At 39.1% G+C, this 23,705-nt stretch overlaps 1 protein-coding gene across 2 annotated transcripts in view; it reads left to right on the forward strand.

Moving 5' to 3' along the window:
* Positions 1–201: 201 nt before the first annotated feature.
* The window catches only part of LOC137892838 (cadherin-18-like), a 179,847-nt gene continuing 156,343 nt past the window's right edge, over positions 202–23,705 (forward strand). For both annotated transcript variants that reach the window (XM_068738229.1, XM_068738230.1), the window contains exons 1-2: positions 202–367; positions 16,224–17,624. In XM_068738229.1, coding sequence (XP_068594330.1) covers positions 16,731–17,624 — 894 coding nt within the window. In that variant the 5' untranslated portion in view covers positions 202–367; positions 16,224–16,730. The remainder of the gene's footprint in view (positions 368–16,223; positions 17,625–23,705) is intronic.

A 23,705-nucleotide genomic window follows, 5' to 3' on the forward strand; every position in this document is an offset into this window, starting at 1 on the left:
TATATATATATATATATATATATATATATATATATATATATATACATGCAGACATACCAAGATAGAGAGGGAATGAGAGAGGAGATTAAACCAAATGGAGGAGCGAGAGAGAGAGATTAGGAAATAGAGCAGAGAAGGAGGGGACAGAGTGAAGAGAGAGCGAGGTGGTGACAGACTGAACAGAGGTAGTCTTTTACTCTCAGTGCTATAACCACAGAGAGAGAGAGAGAGTCAGAGGGAGAGCGAGAGATACACACTCGCTTGTCCACAGTGGTGGGCAGTGAGCGGAATCGAGAGAAAGGAAAACAGACAGATGAGAGTAACATAGCGTGAGGAGGGGGAGTCCGAACACATCCGTCTGCTCGAGGTAAAGACCATCACTCTATTCATCTCTACCTGGCTTTCTCTGTTTTGCACTCATCTCTTTCTTCTCTCCGTCTGTATCTTTTTTTTTGTTCCTGCTTCAGTGCTGAGAAAATGCTATTTAGCTACTGCAGCTGTTTCTGTTTCTGTGTGTATGTTTGATAGAAAAAGTCTCTGCAATTGGTACAGTATACTCTCCACTTGTGTGTGTGTGTGTGTGTGTGTGTGAGAGACGTGTCCATTGTGTGTGCATTATTGAGAACGTGTGTATGTGTGTTGATGAATAGAAATTCGCTCCATATGTGAAGCTGGTGGTTTTGGCCATAGAGCATATTCTTTGTAGGACTGCACATATGCTGGCTGTTAGCACACATGCACGCACGCACACACACTCACACCTATAGCCCTATCAGCCAGTGTATTGGTGGGGTTTGACTTAAAGCAGAGTTTAAAAGGAATCATTTTCACTGAGGACTGTGATCAATTCTCAGCAGTCTTGCATGCAGACTAGGAAACTGGATGAATGCAGATTTTTTTAAACATTCGCCCTTAACTGTGGATTTTTTTAAGCCTTTAAGTATTTCTACTCTATTCTGTCAGAGATGGGACTTTCTCAGTGACCCAAAGCAGTAAAATGTGTAAATCCCTTGGTAGATCAAGATTTGTTTTTCCATGTGCAAATACAGCCAATTAAGACCAACTAAAAAGTTGATGAGTCAATGTGATGATCTCCATTTGTTGGTTATTCTGCCTCCACCTTTTGCTCATGTCTGTGGTGATTTTCTGAGATCGTTGATCACTCATTGTTTTGTCTGTATGTTTGTTCTTAGATGTATTATGTACCAGTTTGGAGAAGTTAGATGTTCTATGGGTGCCACTGTTCTTTGTGTTTGTTCAGCCATCAAGTGTGTCATTGGTCATTGTAACAGTTACAATGACCAATGACATTCATACACCCATACACGTTGACCTACTTACCAAATTATGGATATGACCTTTATTTACCTGCAGAGAGAACCAGCTCTTTTGTTGGAACAGGCTTGTATGAGCCTTTATTTTAGTTGCCCCTGTTCCCCAGTTAATGCATACTCTAAATGTACTCCACATTTACTTGTTGTCGTGATAAAATCAATATAATGTATATTTCCGTGGCACTAACTCCATCAACAAAACATTTCATGTGCTACTCACTCGTTTGGTCACTTTCACTTTTTCACAATTCATTCCAGTCATTCCAGTGTAAAGGTATCATTGACTAAATGGAAACGTCCTACTGATTTGTCATGTTAAGAAGTCATCCAGTCTTACTTTTATTGATAGTTTATTTCAGTAGACTTAACCCTCTAGTGCCAGCAGCATATCAAAGTTGCCACTTCCGATGAAATATCTGAACATCCAGTAAGTGGATTTGCACAAAATGTTTCAGACATTTATGGTGAATCCCAATTACCTTTAGGGTTCCCCTGACTTTTTCCCGTAGCACCACGAGTAGCCAAATATTGGTTTTGCGTGCAATATTTACATTGCCATGAAATTTGATAAACACATTCACATCATTCTGAGGGGATATGTTTAAAACTTTGTTCATCTAGCGCCATCAGGTCAACGTTTTAATTTGTCTAATACTTTGGGTTATGACCAAATACTTGCCAAACCCATGACATGTCCATCAGCCTCAGCTGTACTTTGTGTTTAATGCTTTTTAGCACATGTAAGAATGCAAGTCATTAGCATACTGATGTTGGAATATGCCCAAAGCACAGCTGTGCCTAAGTACAGCCTCACAACGCCACTAGCATTGGATGTAGACTCTTTTATTGGACTAATCAGATTAAATTGTGATACTAGTTATTTGGGGTATTTGTGATGCTTGAAACTTCCTTCATTGTCTACAGTTGTTTCTTTTGTAATGATTGTGTACTATGCAAAAAAACAGTGGGAGGGAAACAATGGCAAATTAGCCAAAATCCAGCCCAGTAATTAAGTTTGGAATTAAGTTAGTATTGGATATTTCTACAATTTATGACCAGTGCCAATTCAGGAAGTAGTCTAAAACCTGGAGTTAGTTTAACTCCAGGTTAAAGGAAACCATCTAGGTTTATTAACTCAAAAAATATTAGAACGTCTTTGAATTGAGTACTAAGTATAGTAATACTTGTTAAGGGAGCTTAAGTATACTTAATTAATTGTACCAATTCCATTCAATGTGTCAAATTTAAAATGATTACGTGATTAACCATGTAAACTTGATGTTGGAACAGCACACAATAACTTCCATATTTAGAAGACCTCTGATGAATCCTCCGTGAAGTGAATTAATAAAAATCTACTTTCATGCTAGGCTACATACTGGACACACAGTAGCTAAATGCTAACTTCATGCTCATGGTGATTTTATTAAAGGGGCACTCTCCTAATTTAGTGTGGTAGGATGCTTTTAAGGTACAACCCAGGCACATTTCTGCTGTCAGAATTGAGAAGGGCAGTGTCTGACTATTTCAGTAATTTTTTCACACAGTTAACACACTTCATGCTGGGATTAGTGAAAAAAACAACATTTGAACTTCGTTATCAAGCCCGCTTTCAATTATACCTGTCTCTTTTCACATGGACAACTAAATACAACACTATGAATGAAATGTAAAAATGGAAGATGGTATCCCCATATTTAAACATCATGACTCCCCCTTTATTACAGTTGCTTTTGACTCCGCCTTCTGTCTGTTTAGAGCCACTTTAAACTGAAACACAAGGTCAGACAACACATTGTAAGAACTAGTTCATTTCGAAGGTAACCTGGCCTCGAGGATTCATCCTCTGGGGAGCGTGAATGGTGGTCCATTCAATATCTGTTGAGATATTTTGGTCTGATTCAAAGTGGTTGACTAATCAACAGGCATTGCTATCTCTGGAGCCAAGCAGCCTGCTTTTGAGATGATAGATTTATTCTGACACAAAGTGACCATATTAAACTAGACTAAACATCTAACAATTATGCCATTGTAACCGAACAAAAAAAAAGAACCATATGGTAAAACCCATGTCAAGCATTTAAATGTATGACTGACTGCTCTCTGTGCTGAGATTTCTTTAGTGTGTGAGGAGACAAGTCTGCTGCTGCTGCTGCGCTGCTATGTTCAATAATAAAGCAGAAAGCATGAAACTCAAAATCACAAATTTCTAAGAGCAGACCATGATCTTGCAGTCGGACTTGTCCGTTTACATCAACTGACTTACGAATGCAAAGAGTTCAATGACAAAACCTTTCATGTGGTTCCCATCCAGCTCACATTTTTTGCCCAGCAGACACATAAACATGAATAAACATGTCAGTTGTGACGCATAAAGTCCGAGCGGAGACGGTGTGTAATGGCACATGTGCACATCAGGTTTCTTTATTTTACGAATGTATTTATATTTTGTATTTATATGGACCGACTGACTTGTACCTGTTGATGGTTGCCAGAGCAATTGGTTTCATATATTTAGGTCATAATCCAATCTGATATTGAAGTCATATCGTAGAAAAGGCCAATTCATTCTTTCCACGTCTGCGTGTCCATGAGGGTTCGCTTTGGTCCGCTTGATGTAAAGGACTACAAAACGGACTGTGCATGTAGCATGCGCGGCGACTGTGTATGCTCCATTTTTGTTCTGTGGCCGACTGTGGCTCAGTTAGAGCGTGTCGTGCTTCAATCAGAGGATCAGCGGTTCGATCTCTGGCTCCGCTAGTCCATGTTGATGTGTCCTTGGGCAAGACACTTAGCCCCAAAGATCTGCCATTACCCACATGTATATCATTTCTCTTTAAAGAAATACAAAGAAACAACTCATGGCAAGCAACATTATGGTGCATTACCTCTACCAACTGGAATGGAGTATGCATCAAGAAATGCACATGCATCAGACAACTGAACTAGAGATGATCATACACGCCTTCATCTCTTCATGCACTGACTACTGTAACACACTTTTCTCATCACTCAGTGTATCTGCTCTTAACCGTTTGCAGGTAATCTAAAATGTTGCCGCCAGCTTACTTACTTGGACAAATCGACAGTCTCACATCACCCCCATACTCCGATCTCTCCACTGGCTCCCTGTAGCATTTAAGATCCACTTTAAAATTCTCACCCTCACTTACAGAGCACTACACGGCCAGGCTCCTACATATGTGACTGAATTACTTCACCCTTACTCACCCGCCCGCACTCTCAGGTCAAACATGTTAAATTATCTGTCTGTCCCACGCACTCGACTTAAGACACGCGGTGACCGAGCTTTTGAGGCAGTAGCACCAAGGTTGTGGAATGCTCTACCTGCTCCCCTACATTTCTCAGATTCTGTGAATTCATTCCAGAATCAGCTCAAGACACACCTGTTTAGACTGGCATTTGACTAAAAACTCATGTCCTAGGCCTGCTTTTAAATCATGTTTTAATTTTGCTTTTAAACCATGTTTTAATTTTGTACTTTCTGTGTCATTATTGGCCCTTATATGGTCAGATTGTGTTGTTTATGTTTGTAATTCTGCCCCTGTTAAGCACTTTGTGACTTATGTCTGAAAAAAGCACTTTATAAATAAATCGTACTTACTTACTTACTTACTTACTTACAACACGGATCCTTAGTTGCAGCATTAATGGCCACATGCAAGTGCACAGCTGTCTGTGGAAACGGAACACTGAAAGTATGTCTGAGGCATTATAGTTACTACCAGTTGGCAACATGTAAATACAGTTTATATCATTATTCGTAAGTTAAGTTCCTTTACATACCGGGGCCGTGGTTTTGCCAGTCAATGTATTTTTTTTGAACTGTTGTTTCAGAAAAAAAAGGGTTTTCTTTTGGAACGAGGTAGATTTTTCTGAGCTTTCACACAGTAAATAAAGACATTAACCAATCACCAATCAGTGTACAACATCACGGAGGCTCTGTAGCGTGAGCCAAGACTGCACACTTTATTTCTCCTTCCATCCTTGGCAAATGCAGCACAGACCAGATCTACTTCTGTTCTGACCTTTGATAATAAAAACCCTGTGCAACTTTACAAGATAAAACTTGGATTCCTTACAAAAGATTCAGAACAGTTTACCTCAGACAGACTGACAGATGCTATTCTGGTCAATAGGATCCTGGTAGTTGGTCCTCTGCCTGCGCTGATCTAATAAAACCTTTTATTCACAATGTTGCAATTGTTGCAAATTTGCATCGCTGTAGGTATGAATAGTCTTGATGGGAAATATTTGCAGTAATTATTTCCCATATTCGTCACACCCACACTGTGTAAATGGCTCCCATCATAATTTAAACTAGAAAATTCCCAACCCAATGCAGTTAAACTGTAATCCAATGGATAAAGTATGTCATTGCTTCTGTACAATTTTTTTTTTACACCAATCATGAACAAATTAAGCTTTATAATTATATGACATGTAAACTAACTGAATCATAATTAAATTATATTTATTTCATTATAATTCAATTATTTGATTAATTATTTACTTAAGTTGATTTCCTTACATTTTTTGACTGATAGTGGTTAATAAAGTAAAATAATATGGCATCACTCCTGAAAGTCAGCGGTAAAATCATCGCCTTCTGGAGTTACATGAAGTCTGGTTAAGCAACATCTCTGGCTTACTGGACAGCTAGCCTGCCCCGTAACTGTGTTGAATTAGCTTTTTGTAACCAAATCAACTGAAAATGATTCAGACCAACCAAATTAAGCCTGACTTATTGATAAACTGGCTGTATGGAATGGACCTGCATAACCATGTTGTATTTTGACTCATTGTTTAGCCAATGTCCACCTCATCAGAGTACAAAATAGGGAGCTATTTAAGATGCATTTTACATGATTACATTGTGTTCACAAAAAAGAACACAATGAAGGGAGAAGAGATGAACAGTGCACAGATAGTTATAGTAGTTAACACCAAACAAAGAAAGGCATGACAATAGAATGTGTGTTTGTGTCGGCGTTTGTGTCTTGTCAATGTTATTTATGTAGCCAAATATCACAATTCACGTATGTGGCTCAAGTGGCTTAACCAGTATGCTGTACAGATATTAATGTATTCTGAGCTAGGACTAGGTTGGTTTTTCAAGGTGTGGTCAAGGAGCCTTAGCTACTATGAAAATAAATCTTTTAGCTGCAGCATACGGTAATATTTCAGACAATAGTATGCCTCTAACTTTGAGTCATCAGTTTGGGAAGGCCTTGCTCTGTTTCAGAGACAGTAAGTTTCTCTTTTTAACAGGAATTATGTTTGTCTGCTGTTAAGCTATCATCAGTGGAAGTTAACTTTTCATGCTTTTTTCTCCAAATTAAAAGCATACCAGGAATAAGGACTGTGCCCTTTGGGCTGCTTTTAATGCAAAACTCCAGATTTTCTTTCTGTAAAAGAGATTGAGAGCATGAGAGTGGTGGTTAAGACATCACACTTATTGTACTGATATGAATAAATGGTAAATGGACTGTATTTGTATAGCGCTTTTCTAGTCTTTCCGAATACTCAAAGCTCTTTAACACTACTTGTCATCATTCACCCATTCACACACTGATGGCAGGGGCTAAGTGCCACCTGCCTATCAGTCTATCACATTCATACACTGTAGGCACAGCTACGGGAGCAATTTTGGGTTTAAGTGTCTTGCTCAAGGACACACCGGCATGCAACCAGCCGGGGATTGAACTGCCGACCCTCTGATTGAAGAACGACCCTGCTCTCCACTTAGTGTTGGTTACATAGTCGCCTAATCAAATAATGCTGTGTAAATGTATATTATTGAACTGAATTCATCAATATCTTTAACATCAAACAGTATCTTCATATACAAAGCATATAGACAATTTACTTTGTATTTGTATGGGATTGTCAAAGGCTTCAGCTTTTTTTCAGCATGCAACTTTTCAATAAGGTGACAGTTCTTACCACGTTACAAGTAATATGATTCCAGTAGTTGATTCTTACGGGGGTGCACTTTGCTCTCAGTGTTTGCAGTGTGTGCAGGGGAAGTATATATGAATAAAAAATGGCTTACAAATGATGTCTGCTCACATTTATGTACAGTATCAAGGGACATCTTAAGAAAATTTTCACTTACTGTGGAAGTGTTTCCTCAAGGAGCAGAGGTAGTGCATTAGCGGCCCCTGTAGGTTTGAGTCCCTGACGTGTAGACTGCAGCAGCTTTTGCTTAAATGAATGATGTTATGAATCACTAAAGTGAGTGAGCAGAACCACTTGAAAGTTGTGTCCTCGAACGTGTAACAACTTGCAGTGCTGTGCCCTAGAGCAAGGCATTTAACAGTGTAACCGTTTTGCCAACACTCACCCTGAATGTTTGCTGTAATGAATGCTTTCATATCCTTGTCTATTACTGACTTAACACATTTGATCATACTGATTAATTTAGTGCTGCTTGCTGTTTATAGCATTCTAGTTGTTATTTTGCCACACTGTTATTTAAGTTAAACTGCCATTCAGATAATGTATTGGGATTTGGGTGCACTATTCAGCACCACAACAAAATCAGTCTATTACTGAAATGTGCTACTGAAATGTGCTTTTGGTTCACTACCATCTTACCCTTCATCCATAGCTAACATTAGAAATTGCTGTGCGGCTAACCTTTCTGAGCACGTTTGCTGTCTTTCTGTATTTGAGCTTGGGTAAGAGTACTTTAAAGCTGACCCCTATAATTTCAATGTTAAACTTAACTAAGAGTAAAATATAGAAAGATGGTCTGTTTCTTGCCTGTGGTCCCATTTCTACTAATAATAAAGTCTACTGTAGCAACTGACTCAAGGGAAATATTGGGAAAATAAGGGGATTTTATTTGCAAATATCCTGAAACCGCTATTCTGGTTCAAAGATGGACTTGGTTAAAAACACACCTATTTCTTAGGCCTCCGCTCGAAAATTGCATACCCATAATAAAAAGAGTATATCTCTGCAACCACAAGGTCTATTTGAAAATTGTTGGTTTAATAATAAAGGGAACACTTGTGAGATTTTTTCAAATGTGTAAATGTCAGTATATATGTTACTAGTTAAGAGTAAATGAAGATGGCACACAGCACAAATGAAAAAGTTTCAGGTTCGCCCCCCCAAAAAAAAGAAGCACTTTCAGGATGATTATCCCTTTGGAATGATGCAGCACAATATGTGAACATTCTCTCTGCATAGGTTGACTCTGATAAAGTGAAGCAGAACAAAATTAGAGAGTTGTTAGGACAGACAGTTCAGGCTAGGTCTCCAAAATGGCCATTTTGGCACCATCTGTGCCATTTGAATTTTCTCATGTACCAAACTATATATTTCACTTGTATATCACTAATGGTGTTCAATACATCCAAATACAGCAGTTTTGGGCTTCATTTTGAAAGCCAGAATCCGCTCTGCGTCCCCATCCATAATGGACGTATCTCTGCAACGGATTGGTCGATTTGAGTGAATGACACCTCATTTGAATCGTTAGAGCCAATAGAATTTAGCTATACCCACCAAAATGAGATTGACAGCACTGTTAGCCAATCAGAATCAGCAGAGCGCCATCCTGTGGGAAGTGCAGGCTGCTACACACGGCAATTCTAACGCTTCCCCCATGGTCCCACAGCCACCAAGCAACGCCCGGAATGATTTTAGTGTAACACAGGAAATAGGTCTCACATATCTCAGTGTGGATTTACCGGTAAAATAAACCTTTCACGGCAAAACAGCTAAGGAAGTGGTTCCCAAACTGGGGGGCGCACACAGTGGAACTACAGGGGGGGCGTGGCTTCATTACCAACCCACACACACAGGCACACACACAGACACACACACACCGGTAAAACAATATAAAATTAAATTATAACAAATACAATTGCAAACAAGTTGTAAAGATAGGGCACTATATCATGTGGTTGCACCTAAGAAATAAAAATAAAATAAAAATTAACCGACGTGACATGCACTAAGTTCCAACCACGCCCCTCATGTTACAGACCGACTAGTGGCAAAACCAGAGAGAGAGAGAGAGAGAGAGAGAGAGAGACACACACACAGCGACAAAAAGAGAGCGAGAAAGACACAGAGCGACAAAGAAAAAGATAGATAGGAAGGAAGCGAAGTACCAAGATGGACAGATTTGTGACTGGTATAAAGCGCAAATCAGATGGCAAGTCTGTTACAGCTGTAACAGGCGACGCGACAACCACAACCACGGCACAAAAAAAGGTAAAAACAAGAAAATATAACGAGGCATATCTGTCCCTGGGTTTTACAAGCACTGTGGTCGGCCACAAAGAGAGACCCCAGTGTGTTGTGTGTCTTAAAATACTGGCGGCAGGCAGTATGAAGTCCACTAAAACGACACTTGGAAACCCACCACCCCGATCATGTGAACAAGCACATTGAGTTTAAAAGCTGCATCTGTCCCTGTGAAAGCACAACAAAGTATATAAAATAAAATAAAATATATTCAAGAATGTAATGCAATTAAGATGTCTGAAAACACTACTTGAAATTGATTTTATTATTGCTATTTTTTTTCAGTAAAACAAACTGAACAATAAACTGTTAAGTGGAAAAGTGAAGTGATATGTACTTATTTTAGAAGGAAAAACTAATATTTTATAGAGTTTATATATTATTAATTCAAAACAAAGAAGGTATGATCCATTTGGGGTGGGTGGGGTCGGGTGTGGTGGGGCGGGCTTACAATGTTCCTATATCATCAAAGGGGGGCTTGACAGAAAAAAGTTTGGGAACCACTGAGCTATGGTAAGAGAAATTTTGCAACTATCGTTTGATGAAGCGATTTATGTTGTTGGTGTTCTTTGGATCATATATCGCTGATGATTTGATGTATATGTCCGGAATCTGTGGACTGTCTACTTTCTTTTGAGATATTGTTTGTGTGTACTGCATTAAGTGCTATAGCAGTAGAGCCAGAAATGTGACGAGTGGGTTGACTAAGTGGCGCTGTATGGATTTTGACATTTGGTAATTAATTTAGTTGGTGTTTGAGTAGTGTTTCGAGCATGTAAAAATGGCTTATATATTCTTGTAGCCCAGGTTATGCTGTTTAATTTAACATCGTGTTTTGCTAAGTCTTCTCCCTGGCCCCCAATTGGGGGCCTCTCGGGCTTAAAAGGTTGGCTAGTTCAAGTCTTTAGAAGTGGGGTTGTATGAGGTACTTATTCAGTCAGTGTATAGCCTACAGTAGATAAAGGTTGGCACACCCTCCGTTTGGAGAAACAGACTGGGGGAAGTAGCAAAACATATTTTAGACACCTAAAAGAAAGTCCCATAAGAAAAAATCTAAGCATACGCTATATTTGGAATATTTTCTGATAGGGAACTGAACTGAAAATTAAACTTATCTATACTGGTTTTGGCAACGGATTCTTTGAAAAGAGCATAGATAGGTTTCCCTTTAACTTTAATTCCCATCAGAAAGGGCTGTCTGATTGCAAGATAAAGCGGTAAAAATATTAAAAATGTAGTGTACAGTAAGTACTGATGTAAATTGTTTTGTCTGCTTCTCCAAACTGGGGGCGTGCCGATCGTCATCTACTGTAAATACTACACTTCGACTATGGATGAGTATCTTATCCAACCTTATTTGAGAACACCGAACTATCCCTTTAATGAATGATAAACTGTAGGAAAATGTGAGAGAAAAGTAACAACGGCATTCTATGTCCCAAAAACTTGATGGAATTTTTAAGGGAAACAGGGATCTTGTAGAATACAGCCACTATTTCCTCTGAAAGATTGTAGTGGTACCAATCATTTCACCATTTTGCATAATGCAACTTAAGTTATTTCAAAGACAATGGCTAATTGTCAAATAATAGCGTGGAGACAAAAGCCACTTTTGACTGTAAGCCTTTTGTTAGAATCAGACATAGTTCATTTAGCACCCAGTTCATTTAGCAGCTATTATGACTATTTTGCTGTTGAGAAGTGCCACTTAAAACTCACAGGCTCATTCCTGGGACAGCTCTGCCCAGCTACCATAACCTGGAGACTTGTTTCCTCGGGCAATGAAGTTTTTGTGTTGTCTTGTTTTTTATCACTCCCCCTGACCCAGGAGAGTAGTAACATCATTGGCTATCCAGAAGCATACTGCAGTGTTGTGTAAAGGATGACCACTTGGACCAGCATAACAGTGTACTGTGTTCTGTACTCCTCTACTCATGGAGAAAAGACGAGTAGGCCCTTAAAATAATAACAGGAAATAACTCCTGGGAAGAGGTAGCAGTACTGGTAGAGGAACAATCTGTCATAGGAGATTTCAATACCAAAACATCAGAGGAAGGGAATTCAGCACAAGGACATGGAAAATACTTATATTATTATGTATGTATATTCATGTTTGTTTGTTTGTATGTATGTATGTATGTATGTATGTCAGTTTGTATGCATATATGTATGTATGTATTTCTGTATGTTTGTATCTATGCTTGCATGTATGTGTGTATGTATGTGTGCCTTCTAATTCAACTTTGTTAAAATACAACATATAACAAAATAAAACAAGTGACAACCAAGAAACCACTCCCTCATTATTGTGTATAGAAAATTAATTGAAAAATAAAGTTCACAGTATTAGTATATTTATCGACTAAATCAATACATAAAATGTCAATAAATAAAAAAGTACAAAAAGAAGGTGTTTCACTTGAATATTTTTAAATAAGCCCTGACGTTCACCATTTGTTTTGAATAAGCTTAAGGGATTCAGGGTAAACTCACACTAGTTAAACTAAATCAAAAAATGAATTGGAAAACCTTGACTTCAAGTTAAATTGGAAGAAACCTTGTCAGTATTCAAGTCACAGCCTTAGCCTTCCTTTAGTGGTCTGCTGTGTATTCCTGTCCAATTACCGTCATAATTAGCAACATTGGATGCTAATCCATGGCTAATTGGTTTTGATAGATCTCCAGGAACCAATAGACATTGTAGCACAGCCTCTGCCCTTGGACTGGAGCCGAAGGGCAGTTAGTTATACTGTTTCATATCTGAGAGTTCAAAGTGTTTGATCGCTGAAACGTATCCCATCAAATTAAGTCCGCTGTTTAAAGTGCAGTATAAATCCAAAAGGTCACAATTATTTAAAACAGTTTGATTTGATTTCATTAATTTTCTTTAGTTGTCCTTTTTCAGCTATACATTGAATAACACCAGTGCAGGAGGTACTGTCCTGTTCTCTCACTCTGTAATGCACAGTACACTGTATAGATTATTGTACTGTATTAATGAGGCAGTTTAACACATTTGAAGCTCCATTCGTAAACCTCAACAGACTTTGAATGTAAAACAAAAACAAACAAACAAACATTCGGTACAGCCCTAGTGTGTAGGCCTATTCCACTTACTGTATTGGTGACTCAGTTGAATCTTTGAGACTAATGTCTATTAATTAGTTTTAAAATTTGGTATTAAATCTGATCATTGGTTATTCTTTTTTGTACTGGAACTATTGTCTGAATACAACATTGTCGTTCAGGTGTCACTGAATAACTATGATTTCACAAAGACATCACTAGTGATGTTTTGTTTGTTGTCCAGCTGGCTTTGCTGGCTGATTCTTTCCTTTCTGTGTTTTAACTACCTGCAGCATCACACAGCAGCTAAAACAAGAAGTGCATCTTTACTGTAAATTGAGAGAGTGGATTTTTTTTATTGCAGCATTGAAAGTGAAGTAAACAAGGCACTTCAAGGATAGAGTAGTACTGATTTAGGAATTTACAGTGACACATGGCACTCTCATCTTAAGTGTATGCAACATTAAACAGTTGGGTGAGGCGTTTCCTTTGGCAACTGGGACAAACTTGGATCATGTGGCAGTATCCACAGCCTGAAAGCCCCTGTTTAGTCTTCTTATATATATGAATATACATAATATAAGATATGAGATAAATAATAAGTGTGTGTGTGTGTGTGTGTGTGTGTGTGTGTGTGTGTGTGTGTGTGTGCGCGCATGGGTTACTGCATTGGCACTGAAAGCTGGAAGTGGAAGTAAATCATGAGGTGCTGAATTGTCCAATATTGACAATTCATTTGGCTCACTCTGAGGGCTCACTCTGTACTCATAGTATGCAGAGTACAAAACAGTCACAAAATGTGACCTTTTACTTCACCCTTTCTCTTCCTTAAATGAATAATCCATGGACACTAAGTACACACGGGTTATCCTCTTATTAGAACCCATTAGATCCTTGAAACGTTAAATTGAACTTGATGTACAGATAGGGCAGGTTGGTCCCTGGACTGTCAAATTCATTTATGTAATTGCAGTAATTTGGCAGTTCGGTGCATTCACAATGGGAACAGAGGAATGGGTCTGACAGAATGGCAGCCACTACAAGATAAAAACGCAAAACTTGTTCGAAGTAGTATTATCTTTTAGAGATAATGTGTTCAACCACACTGACAGGAAATAAAGGTTTAATATTAGATTATTAGCTGTTTTTTATGATGAAATCCATTCTTTCACTTCTGGCGATTCTACCAAGGGCATTTGTTTTCTGGACCTTAACGTATCATTAATAGAATGCACCTCATAATGGGCACGAGAATGAGCAAATTCAATTCAAAATCCAAATGACATTAAAATCTAATGGTGTGTATTAACATGGAGGGGAACAACTACACAACCTATATGTAATCATTTCAAGAATAATATCCTCAAGCACAAGGAGATTAATCTCATATATTATATGTTCACATGTTTGTTTAATTGGCACCTGGTCATAAATTATGTATTCTCTCCCTTTTCTTCTAATTTTTTCTTTCTAAATCAATCACTCTATTCCCACAAAACAGAAAAAGAGAAGGGAGAAAAGGAGAACCATTTGAGCAGAAGTTTCCTCGGCCAGGCTCCATCACTGATAAAACATTTATCACTTGCATATAGTTTATGCTTGCTTGTAGCTGAAGCTGGTTTAGCTGACAGGTGGAATGATTTATCTTGAAGGTAATGCAAATAAATCCAGCAGGCTTCATGTGCAGTACATCCTGCCAATAAGGACAGAAAATACAATACAAGCCAAATAACAGGCTTGCCGGCTTTGCAGCATATTTCAGTTGTGAGACCAGCACATTCTTTGACAGGTGGATTTTAAGCTTTTAGTAGAAAAAAGTTGACAAACTGAAGACAAGTATGGTTTGATAAAAAGATCTAGCTTTTGCTTGCAAGTGGATAAGTTAGGATGTAGAAAGGTGGAGTCAGTAAATAGTGTTTGTTCATGTAGAACTCAGAGATTGATTTAACACTGATTTAACACCTATTCACATGGTGTGTCAGGGGAAAGTACAGTTGCAATTCAGAGATCTTACTTACTCGCACACGTACATATAAACATACAAACTGAGACTTACAGGCTTGTTCCATATAGTCAACAGCTGAGGTGAAAGCTCTGACATGATTTTTTTGTAGTGTTCCTACTATTGTCAGCTTACTCTTGAGGAGCTCCTGTCCCAGTTTATGAGAAGCAAAAGAGTCATCACATGTTATGTTGTGAGCATGGAGTTCCTGTTTCATATCCAAGACAACCTGTATCCCTTGGTTCTTCTCAGGGGCTCCTCCTTCTGGATTCCCTGTTTAGTCTTGCAAGTTCCATGCATATGGATGAAGCAGCACCAGAAAAACACAAGCTGCTCATCAACAGTGACGCCCAGAGTTGTAAAACAGGGAAAGGTGGTCCACACACTTTTCCAACAATGACTTGATTGCAGCAAGCTTGTTTCTCTATCACTGAGCTGGTTTTATGTCTTGGTTATGGAAATGAGTAAACCTGACAATGGTTTGGAAGTTTTCCATATACATTGTTGCCCAAAACAGTTCCAGTTCTTTCAGTTTGTGCATCCTACAGGTCTTACTAATTCAACCAATTACAATCCACTTTTTTTCAAAATGAATGCAGTCCAGAACAATTTTTCAGATGGTGTCTGGCTTGAAAAGCTCAAAAGAATACTTTATTTCCAACACATTTATCACCACCATCCACGTCAACTCTGGTTTCATCCCAATAATGTTTGAGCCAATTTCAGCATTTTTGACACACATAATTCTCCTTCTGCAGGCTGACCAGCTGGTTTTGGAGCTGGTTCTTGACAAGCTTGTCTTGGGTCTGTTTCCTGACTGGTTAGTCTTGGTGCTGTCTTCTGACGTGCTAGTCTTGGAGCTTGTGACCAAAAATCTGTTGAAGCAGCACGTAGCCATTCGGAGTGGGCTGACTGCTTGGCTTCCGTTAATGCTGCTTGTAGCCTTGCCAGTTGTGTCGGAGTATTGCTTGCAGAGACTGCTGGGAAGTGAAGAAGAGTTGTTAACGTTAGTATATCATGGATCTAGCAGAATATCTAACAGATATTCCATGCTTAGTAGTTGGAAGACTTCTTTTGGTCAATTGTTGATCACTTAACATTGAACAACCCAACTGTGGAACATCTACTAAAATGGCACTTGGAAGCATATGTCACTTTTTCTGTGATTGAGCACATCAATGTCAGTGGCAAGAATATACACAGTAGGTATGACAACACATACATTGAGTACACATTCCCATCTGTATGATTTGGGAATGTGATTACAAAGATCTGTCATCATGTTCAATCTGGCAATTAGTAATGAGCTAAAAATGAATGGGCTTAAGATAAATCAACAACATTGTCTTTAACCAAAGCTTGGCGCTGACACTTGGTCTAATACAGTTCTCCAATCTGAAAAACAGTTTTTCAGAGATTATTATAGAAGGCTATCAGGGAGGTTTCAAAAGTCTTTTTCTTATTTGTTCAACACTAATCAGAGTTTGTTGGATCCTAAAAATAACGTTTCATTCATTTCATCTTCTCTGTTTCAGAATGTGCTTTGATGAGCCTCTGACCAACCAGCTTTTTTTTTTTACGCTTTCAACATGAAGAAAAGGGACTTCAGCTTTTGGCCATAGTGGATATCATATACACTGTTGAAGCAAAACATTTTCATGGACTTTACTACAATTATATGGACTGCTTGTACCTTCTTTCGTGTTCATTTTACAAAAGAAACCAAATGGTCCTCATCTGCTGGAAAAATATTGAAAGGAAGCAGACTGCAACATACTAAGAAGCATCTCTTGTCCACACAAAGTTGAACAGATTGAACAAGATTATGGAGTTCTTTATTTTTCTGAGGGAACTGTACAAAATGATTTGTTGGACTGCACCATATGCACACTCATGACTACCCTGCACTGTGAAAAGGACTGTATACCTGTGGGTTTGAGGGTATTTGTGGCTTTGTGCGAATGTTTGTGTGTATATATATATACGGTATGATACCGTGGAAGTGAAAGGGGAAGACATTTCCGGACCATTCTTTCTTGACAATGACACTTCCAGAAGGCGTGGCTGCAAGTTCCTGTCTTTGTCCTCTTGTGGTTTTCCTATGTGTTGTCTCCCAGAGTTGTTATGGGAGCCGGGTCGATCTGAGTGCCCACAATAACCCCAGCCTGTACCCTAATCCGCGGCTCAAGTCACTGCCAGAACCAACCCCACTGCCAAGCTCCATTCCTGAAAAACACATGTCTCCAGTAAATCCCAGCCAGCACTCAAGCTTGAGCAGCAACCACTGGAGCAAGACTCAGTTGAAGCCTTGGCTTGATACCATGTCCTATCTTACTGACAAGCATAAGGTCAACTCAAATTTACCATCATCAATCTCCCCGACCACATCAAACTCAAACGGAGGACTCAAGGTAGAGCATGCACCCAAACAGAGTTCTAATTCAAGGCAAAAGTCAAATTCTAATCAGTTGGCAAGATATATCTTAAACAATCCCAAACAATTTTCAAACATCAACCCCAAAACCAATCCACCACCAAAGCCCAAGGCATTCTCCAACTCTAAAGCAGTGTCCGGGCCTAAGACAAATTCTGAGTCAGTCCCCAACACTAAATTATCTTTACTACCTAGTCCTAATCAAACATCTGACTCATCTGATACAATCAACCCCAGCACCTACTACAATGCCAGCCCTCCTACACTATCCAATCCTAAATCTTATTCCAAATTCCGGATTTCACAAATAAATACAAATGCAAAATCTATCTACAAGATCTCCAACCCAAACTTCAGAGCATCCATAAGAGTACAGAATAACGAGACCAAGTTCCTGGGAACTGACAAGGATTCCCCTTATCGACCCAAGAGAGGCTGGATCTGGAACCAGTTCTTTGTTCTGGAGGAACACATCGGGCCTGAACCTCAATACGTTGGAAAGGTAAGATATCTTTGTCATTTTACATGTTTTTTCTTTTAATGCAGTTCATAGATAAATGCATTTCATGGATCAGAGAAAATTCACTTGGTTTTCCTCAACCTCTTCTTTTTTTTAATTTCTGGGCATGTGTTAAGTAGAGAGCATACACTTGATGTTGACATTTCTTAATCTTTCTCGTTCATGTCTTGCTGATATAACTACTAACTTGGGAACAAAATACTGACTCTTCCATTTTATTTGTCTGTAATTTACAGCAGTGTACACTGAAGATGTTGCAATGCAGTATTAAGCAGTATTCAGAATGCAGTTTTAAAAAGGACATATTTTTATGTATCTATGTGTAGAATTTGGATCTGATTATAGCATTATTAGAATTTTTCTGAATGCAGAAGCAGTTTTGGGAGTGGGGACCTAATGAGTCATTAAAGTCAGACAGGTCTGAGATTATTAGCAGCCGGACCATAGACTGTATATAAGAAGTGGTTTTGGATGTTGCCATCTTGGATTTGGGCACTGACTATAACATCCAGCTATCAAAACACATATGCACAGAACCTGCTCTTTAAAATATAACAGAGTATTTACAATTTGATTATACAATTCCAAGCATACTACCTAAAAGCAACAAGCAATCACGTGGTGAGAGGAGAGTGTGTATGTGTGTGTGTGTGTGTATGAGAGTTTATGTGTGTGTGTGTGTGTGTGTGTTTGTGAAGGAGGGGGAGGAGAGAGAAAAAGAGAAAGATGGCGGACGTAGTCTCATAAGTGATTAAACAATGCAAAACTTAACAATGGGGGAGGAAAGAGTAAAAAGAGAGGGGGGAGAAGGAAGGCGGAAGTTCTTTTTGGTGTTTCCAGTTCTTTTGTAAGTCCTTGTGATACGGATCGTATTGTTCCAACACCCACTTTCTGTAAACTTACATTTCACCCACCTCTTTCACTCCAGACCCTTTTGAGTCTCCTCTGTGCACAGCGGGCTTTCAACAATTTGACCCAGTATCATTCTCCTTATTATTGGAGAATCAGAATCAGAACCATTTATTGCCAAGATGTTGCACATACAAGGAATTTGACATGACGGGTGGTGCATAGTATTAATTAAGCCCTAAGCCTATTTGTAGGCCTCCCCTCGATTATTTTATACCCATAGTAAAGAGAGTGTTTTTCGTCTAAATATAAGGTGTATTTTAATAGTTTTGATATTTTAGAAAGCTGACACTTGTGAGATTTGTTCAGATTTGTAAATATCAGTATATATGTTACTGGTTAAGATAACATTAAGATGGAACACAGCACAAATTGAAGATTTTGATTTCCGCCCATTAATTAATCCAATTTTGATAAGATATATTTTTTTTTAATGTTGTAGTTGAAAGCTCAAACCTCTCCCAGATCATAGCCCAATAGGTTGAGAGTCTCTCTGCACAATTTGTTCTTTGATAAAGTGAAGCATTCAAGAGCTAGAGAGGTTTGAGTGCAGAAATTTCAGCCGAGGTCAACCAAAATGTCATTTGGTTCCAGCTGTTCCATTGTAATTTTATATAATTATATATTTCACTTCTTTTATGACTAATAGTGTTCAATCTATCATATGCAGCAGTTTGGCATCATTTAGAGCCTGGATCCTCTCTGAGCCTGTTTATGTCTGTCATCCATGGGATTTTCTCGTCTGACTTCCAGTCCAGGTCTCCTAGCTCAGCCTATGGTTGGTCGATTTCAGTCAATGGACCCTCCTTAGAAGCGTCTGAGTCCACAGAATCTAACAAATCCCTCGTGATTTTGATTGACAGAAGCGTTAGCCAGTAAGGAGTAAAACGCGTCACCTGAAACGTGCGCAAAACTTTGCCGAAATCAAACCCTTCCCCCCACGGTGCCTTTGTTAGACGGACCCTTGTTTCTGCACGGGGACATTTCAGAGACGCACCGGAAATACGTAGAAATATTGTTGATGGAATTAAGCGGAGATTTACAGCAGAACAAAAAAGGTAAGGAGCTTTGGATGATTTTGAAGGATGTTACGCATTGTGTTTCTGGTGTTTGTTTGCTCACAGCCTTGTGTGGGTTTACCGGAGAGACGATCTGATGGTAGTTCTGGAATCTGTGTCAAATGCTCGTGCTTTTTGCTATCTCGGTTGCCTATGCTAACCATTAGCTTTGTTATGCTAACTCGGAGAAGAGCGAGTTATGGCTAGAAATACGTGATTTTGTGATAAATCTTTTATTTGCGTACAATAGTTGTGTAGAATGGTGTTTGGAGTTTGTAAAAATGTTTTAGATTGTTTGTTTTACCCAGATTTTTATTTTTTTGGGAAAAAAAAAAAAATCATATTCATAAATACATGCATAAATGGACTTTTTTCGACAGTAAATGCTACAGCGGACCCGAATTTGGGGGCGTCGGGCTTACAATGGACAACAATCAACACAGTGGAAAAAGTAGAAACATATTAAAATTTACAGTATAATATAAAATAAAGTGAAATATAAAATAAAGTGTACAGACGAACAGATAACAGGACTATAAACAAGTGAGATGTACAGTAAGTGTAATGTAAAAGTGTCAAGAGTATTTAAGTAAGAAACCTAGAGGGGATGTGCAGGGGAGTGACCGGTAGGAAATTGTCCTGGGGATGTCAGAGTCAGTGGGGGTCCCGGGCTTTGTTGATGAGCCCAACTGAAGACGGGAAAAAACTGTTCATGTGGCGTGAGGTCTTGGTCCTGATGGACCGCAGCCTCCTGCCAGATGGAAGGGGCTCGAACAGTTTGTGTCCAGGGTGAGAGGGGTCGGCTACAATCTTTCTTGCTCGCTTCAGGGTCCTTGAAGCGAATAAGTCCTGGAGGCAGATTGCATCCAATCACCCTCTCAGCGGAGTGAACGATGCGCTGCAGTCTGCCCTTGTCCTTGGCTGTAGCTGCAGCGTACCAGATCGTGATGGAGGAGCAGAGGATGGAATCAACGATGGCTGTGTAGAAGTGCACCATCATTGTCTTTGGCAGGTTGAATTTCTGGTTCGTTGGTGTACAGGGAGAAGAGCAGAGGGGAAAGAAGGCAGCCTTGGGGGGAACCGGTGCTGATGGTCCAGACATGTTGTCCTAGCTTCACGTGCTACTTCCTGTGAGACAGAAAGTCTGTGATCCACCTGCAGGTGGAGTCAGGCACGTGCAGCTGGGAGAGCTTGTCATGCAGCAGAGACAGGATGATGGTGTTAAAGACAGAGCTGAAGTCCACAAACAAGATGCTATGTTACATGTCTCAGTTAAATCACAAGACAGAGGATGAAGAAAAGTCTCTGTCTCTCCCCACCAATAGTTGAAGTTCATCAAGTTTGTTGCACAGTGAGCGTACGTTGGAGAGAAATATGTCCCAGAGAACCCTGTTTGCGAAGACGCAGAAGCGCGCCGGCACGTTTCCCTCTCCTATGGCCCTTCACTGCATGAGTTAAGGTGAAACCTTTGACGAGAATGTCCAGTAATTCCACAAAAGTTAAAAGAAAAGTTGGAAGTAAGTCCGCTGGAGTTGTGCCCCTGATGTTTATGAGCTCATCTCTGGTGAAAGAGCTCCAGGTATCACATCAGAAATATGAATTAACAACAAAAACAACACTAAACAATGCGCACCAACACGTTGAGGCAGCCATCTTGGTCGTTCTTCCTAATATTAGGCTTATTTCTGGAGAAAGTAGTTTTTATTCAGTTGCAAGCATTTTGTGGTTAACCATGATATTTATGAAAACTTTCAGTGTGGCTTTAAACCACACTATAGTACTGAAACAGCTCTTTTTAGAGTTTTTAATGATATTCTAGACTCAGGGAACTCTGCAATGCTGATGCTTTTAGACCGCTGCCTTTGACACTGTGGATCATAGGATCCTTTTATGATGCCTTAAACATAGTGTGTGCATTATTAAAGGTACTGCCCTCAAATGGTTCAAGTCTGACGGATAAGAGTTTCTGGGTTCACTTAGGCGAAGATTGTCAAATAAATTACTTTAGTGGTCAAAAGTAGCTTTTTCAATTTGATTTTAGCTGTGGTAAAGGCCTGTCTCCCAAAGATCTCAAGTTATTCATGCTTTTGTTACCTCTTGGGTTAGACCTGTTCGTTTCAGGATTCATTTTAATATTTTATTTGCAACAGCAGAACTCTTGCTTTCTGGTCATTTGTGTTTTGTGTCTGTTCAGCAGACACAAAACTCCGAGGGAGAGATTTAGTTCTGCATTCAACAGAACACTATGTACATGAATGTAAGAACATATAAAGCATGTGTGGTGCCCAGATAGAATGGCTTATCCTGGCAAATGTCAGTCTTTTAAAGCCATTGCATACAGACATTTACATATTGTACCAAGTGTCTCTAAATTGACAACATGCTGTTTTTTGGATTGCCAACACTTTGTATGGCCATTTACGTAATATGTTCTTGAGCTGCAGAGGATGTTTATAGGGTTGATAATCCAGTTAATCTGAAAAGCTACATACTGTAGAGCAAATGAGCAAACTGTTACTTTTAGTTCAAACGTTGTAAATGTCTTTTTGTTTTATTATGATAATTACAGTCTTAAGCTTACTTTTCTGATGTATTTTAGTTTTTCTTCCTGGAAGACATTAGTTACCATTCATTTCTCTAGAGTATGAAAATCAATTAGTGGAGTCCTGAAACATGCTTGAGTTGTTAATGTTCTATATTAATGTACATGTTGTCTGCATTGCATAACAATAATGTTACTTTGACAAACAAAATTATGCAGAATTGAGCGTCATTGTGATGTATTGAACATCTCAAGCAACTTTAAAGAGTCCACTAATTGATTATCATACAGTATAGAAACGATTGGAAACCAAAGGCTGGAGGGCTAGAAATACACTGACCGGGGGTCTCACCCATCACAGAAAAAGATGCTCCATGTCTACCGGCATGCTTTTATCGTTTTGATATCAAATATGCATCTACAACACAAAGAAAAGACAATGGTCATGCCTTTATGTTTGGAGACAAGGAGAGCCCCCTTAAGCAGCTCAAAAACACACATTAAACATTGATTTATAACCTTGATTCTTCATGACTGATTTTATGAGAACAATATATTATGTACACATGATTTAGACATGTCTCGAGTGTCTGCTTCAAAAAATGATACAATAGATGTTCATATGATCTTCATCAGTGATTTTGACAATACTTTATAAACAGTTCTACACCTCCCAATTCCAAGATGAGTTTGTTTCTGTTTCTGTTCTAATTTATCTAGATCTAATATAAATTTTCCTATCACCTCTAATTTAAAGGGGCAATGTGCCATTCCTGGCCACCTGCTCCAAACAAATAGGGGGCATGATTTGAACTCTACAACTGTGTCCATACAATCTAAATTTACAGTCATCACTTATGAGAAAGAAAACGTTGCAACTACTAACTTACTACAGGTCAAAAATAAAAAAATGAAACTCTGAGAGCCTGTCAATAACACGGCTGTCGTATAATCTCCAAGTGATGCTTTGGCCTGTAGTTTACGTTGGACTGTAAGTGGTAGAAATGATAAAACTTCAAAATGAGAAGACCTGGTCCAGCAGGGGAGTCAGGGCAGTCCCCCCAGGATCAGACATCTGGTGCTGGGGTTTGCGCTGCCTGGCTGATTGCAAGCTGCTATAGATAACCGCTATCTGACAGAAATACAAGTCACTTGTTTAATACCCATTATGCTGTGTGTGTCCCATCGGCTAGCTAATCGCTGCCACACTGCACAGAGCTAATACAGTGGTCACTGCTGATAACAGCAACCCTTAACCCATGTGGCTGGACCTCGTTGTCCCAGAAGAGTAACCCCCAGGTTGAAACCTTTTGCTCTTTCAACACTGTTTCATCAGGGGTATAAATCGAACAACGCTTGCAATGATTAGCTGTGTGCAAAACCATAGAAATAGTCAGTTTAATCTTGATCTGGGTTCAAAAAGGATCGATTGCAGGTATATTTTGACTGGACAAGTTTTGAAACTACGTACCAATAGCCAGCCCTTCAGATGATCCACCCAATAGTTTCTCTTTCAACTTCAAAGAAAAACACGTTAGCGTCATAGAGGTGCTT

The sequence above is a fragment of the Cebidichthys violaceus genome, unplaced genomic scaffold (assembly GCF_023349555.1).
Source record: "Cebidichthys violaceus isolate CVI_PGR_0920_01 unplaced genomic scaffold, fCebVio1.0.p SCAF_8, whole genome shotgun sequence".
NCBI classification, from domain to species: Eukaryota; Metazoa; Chordata; class Actinopteri; order Perciformes; family Stichaeidae; genus Cebidichthys; species Cebidichthys violaceus.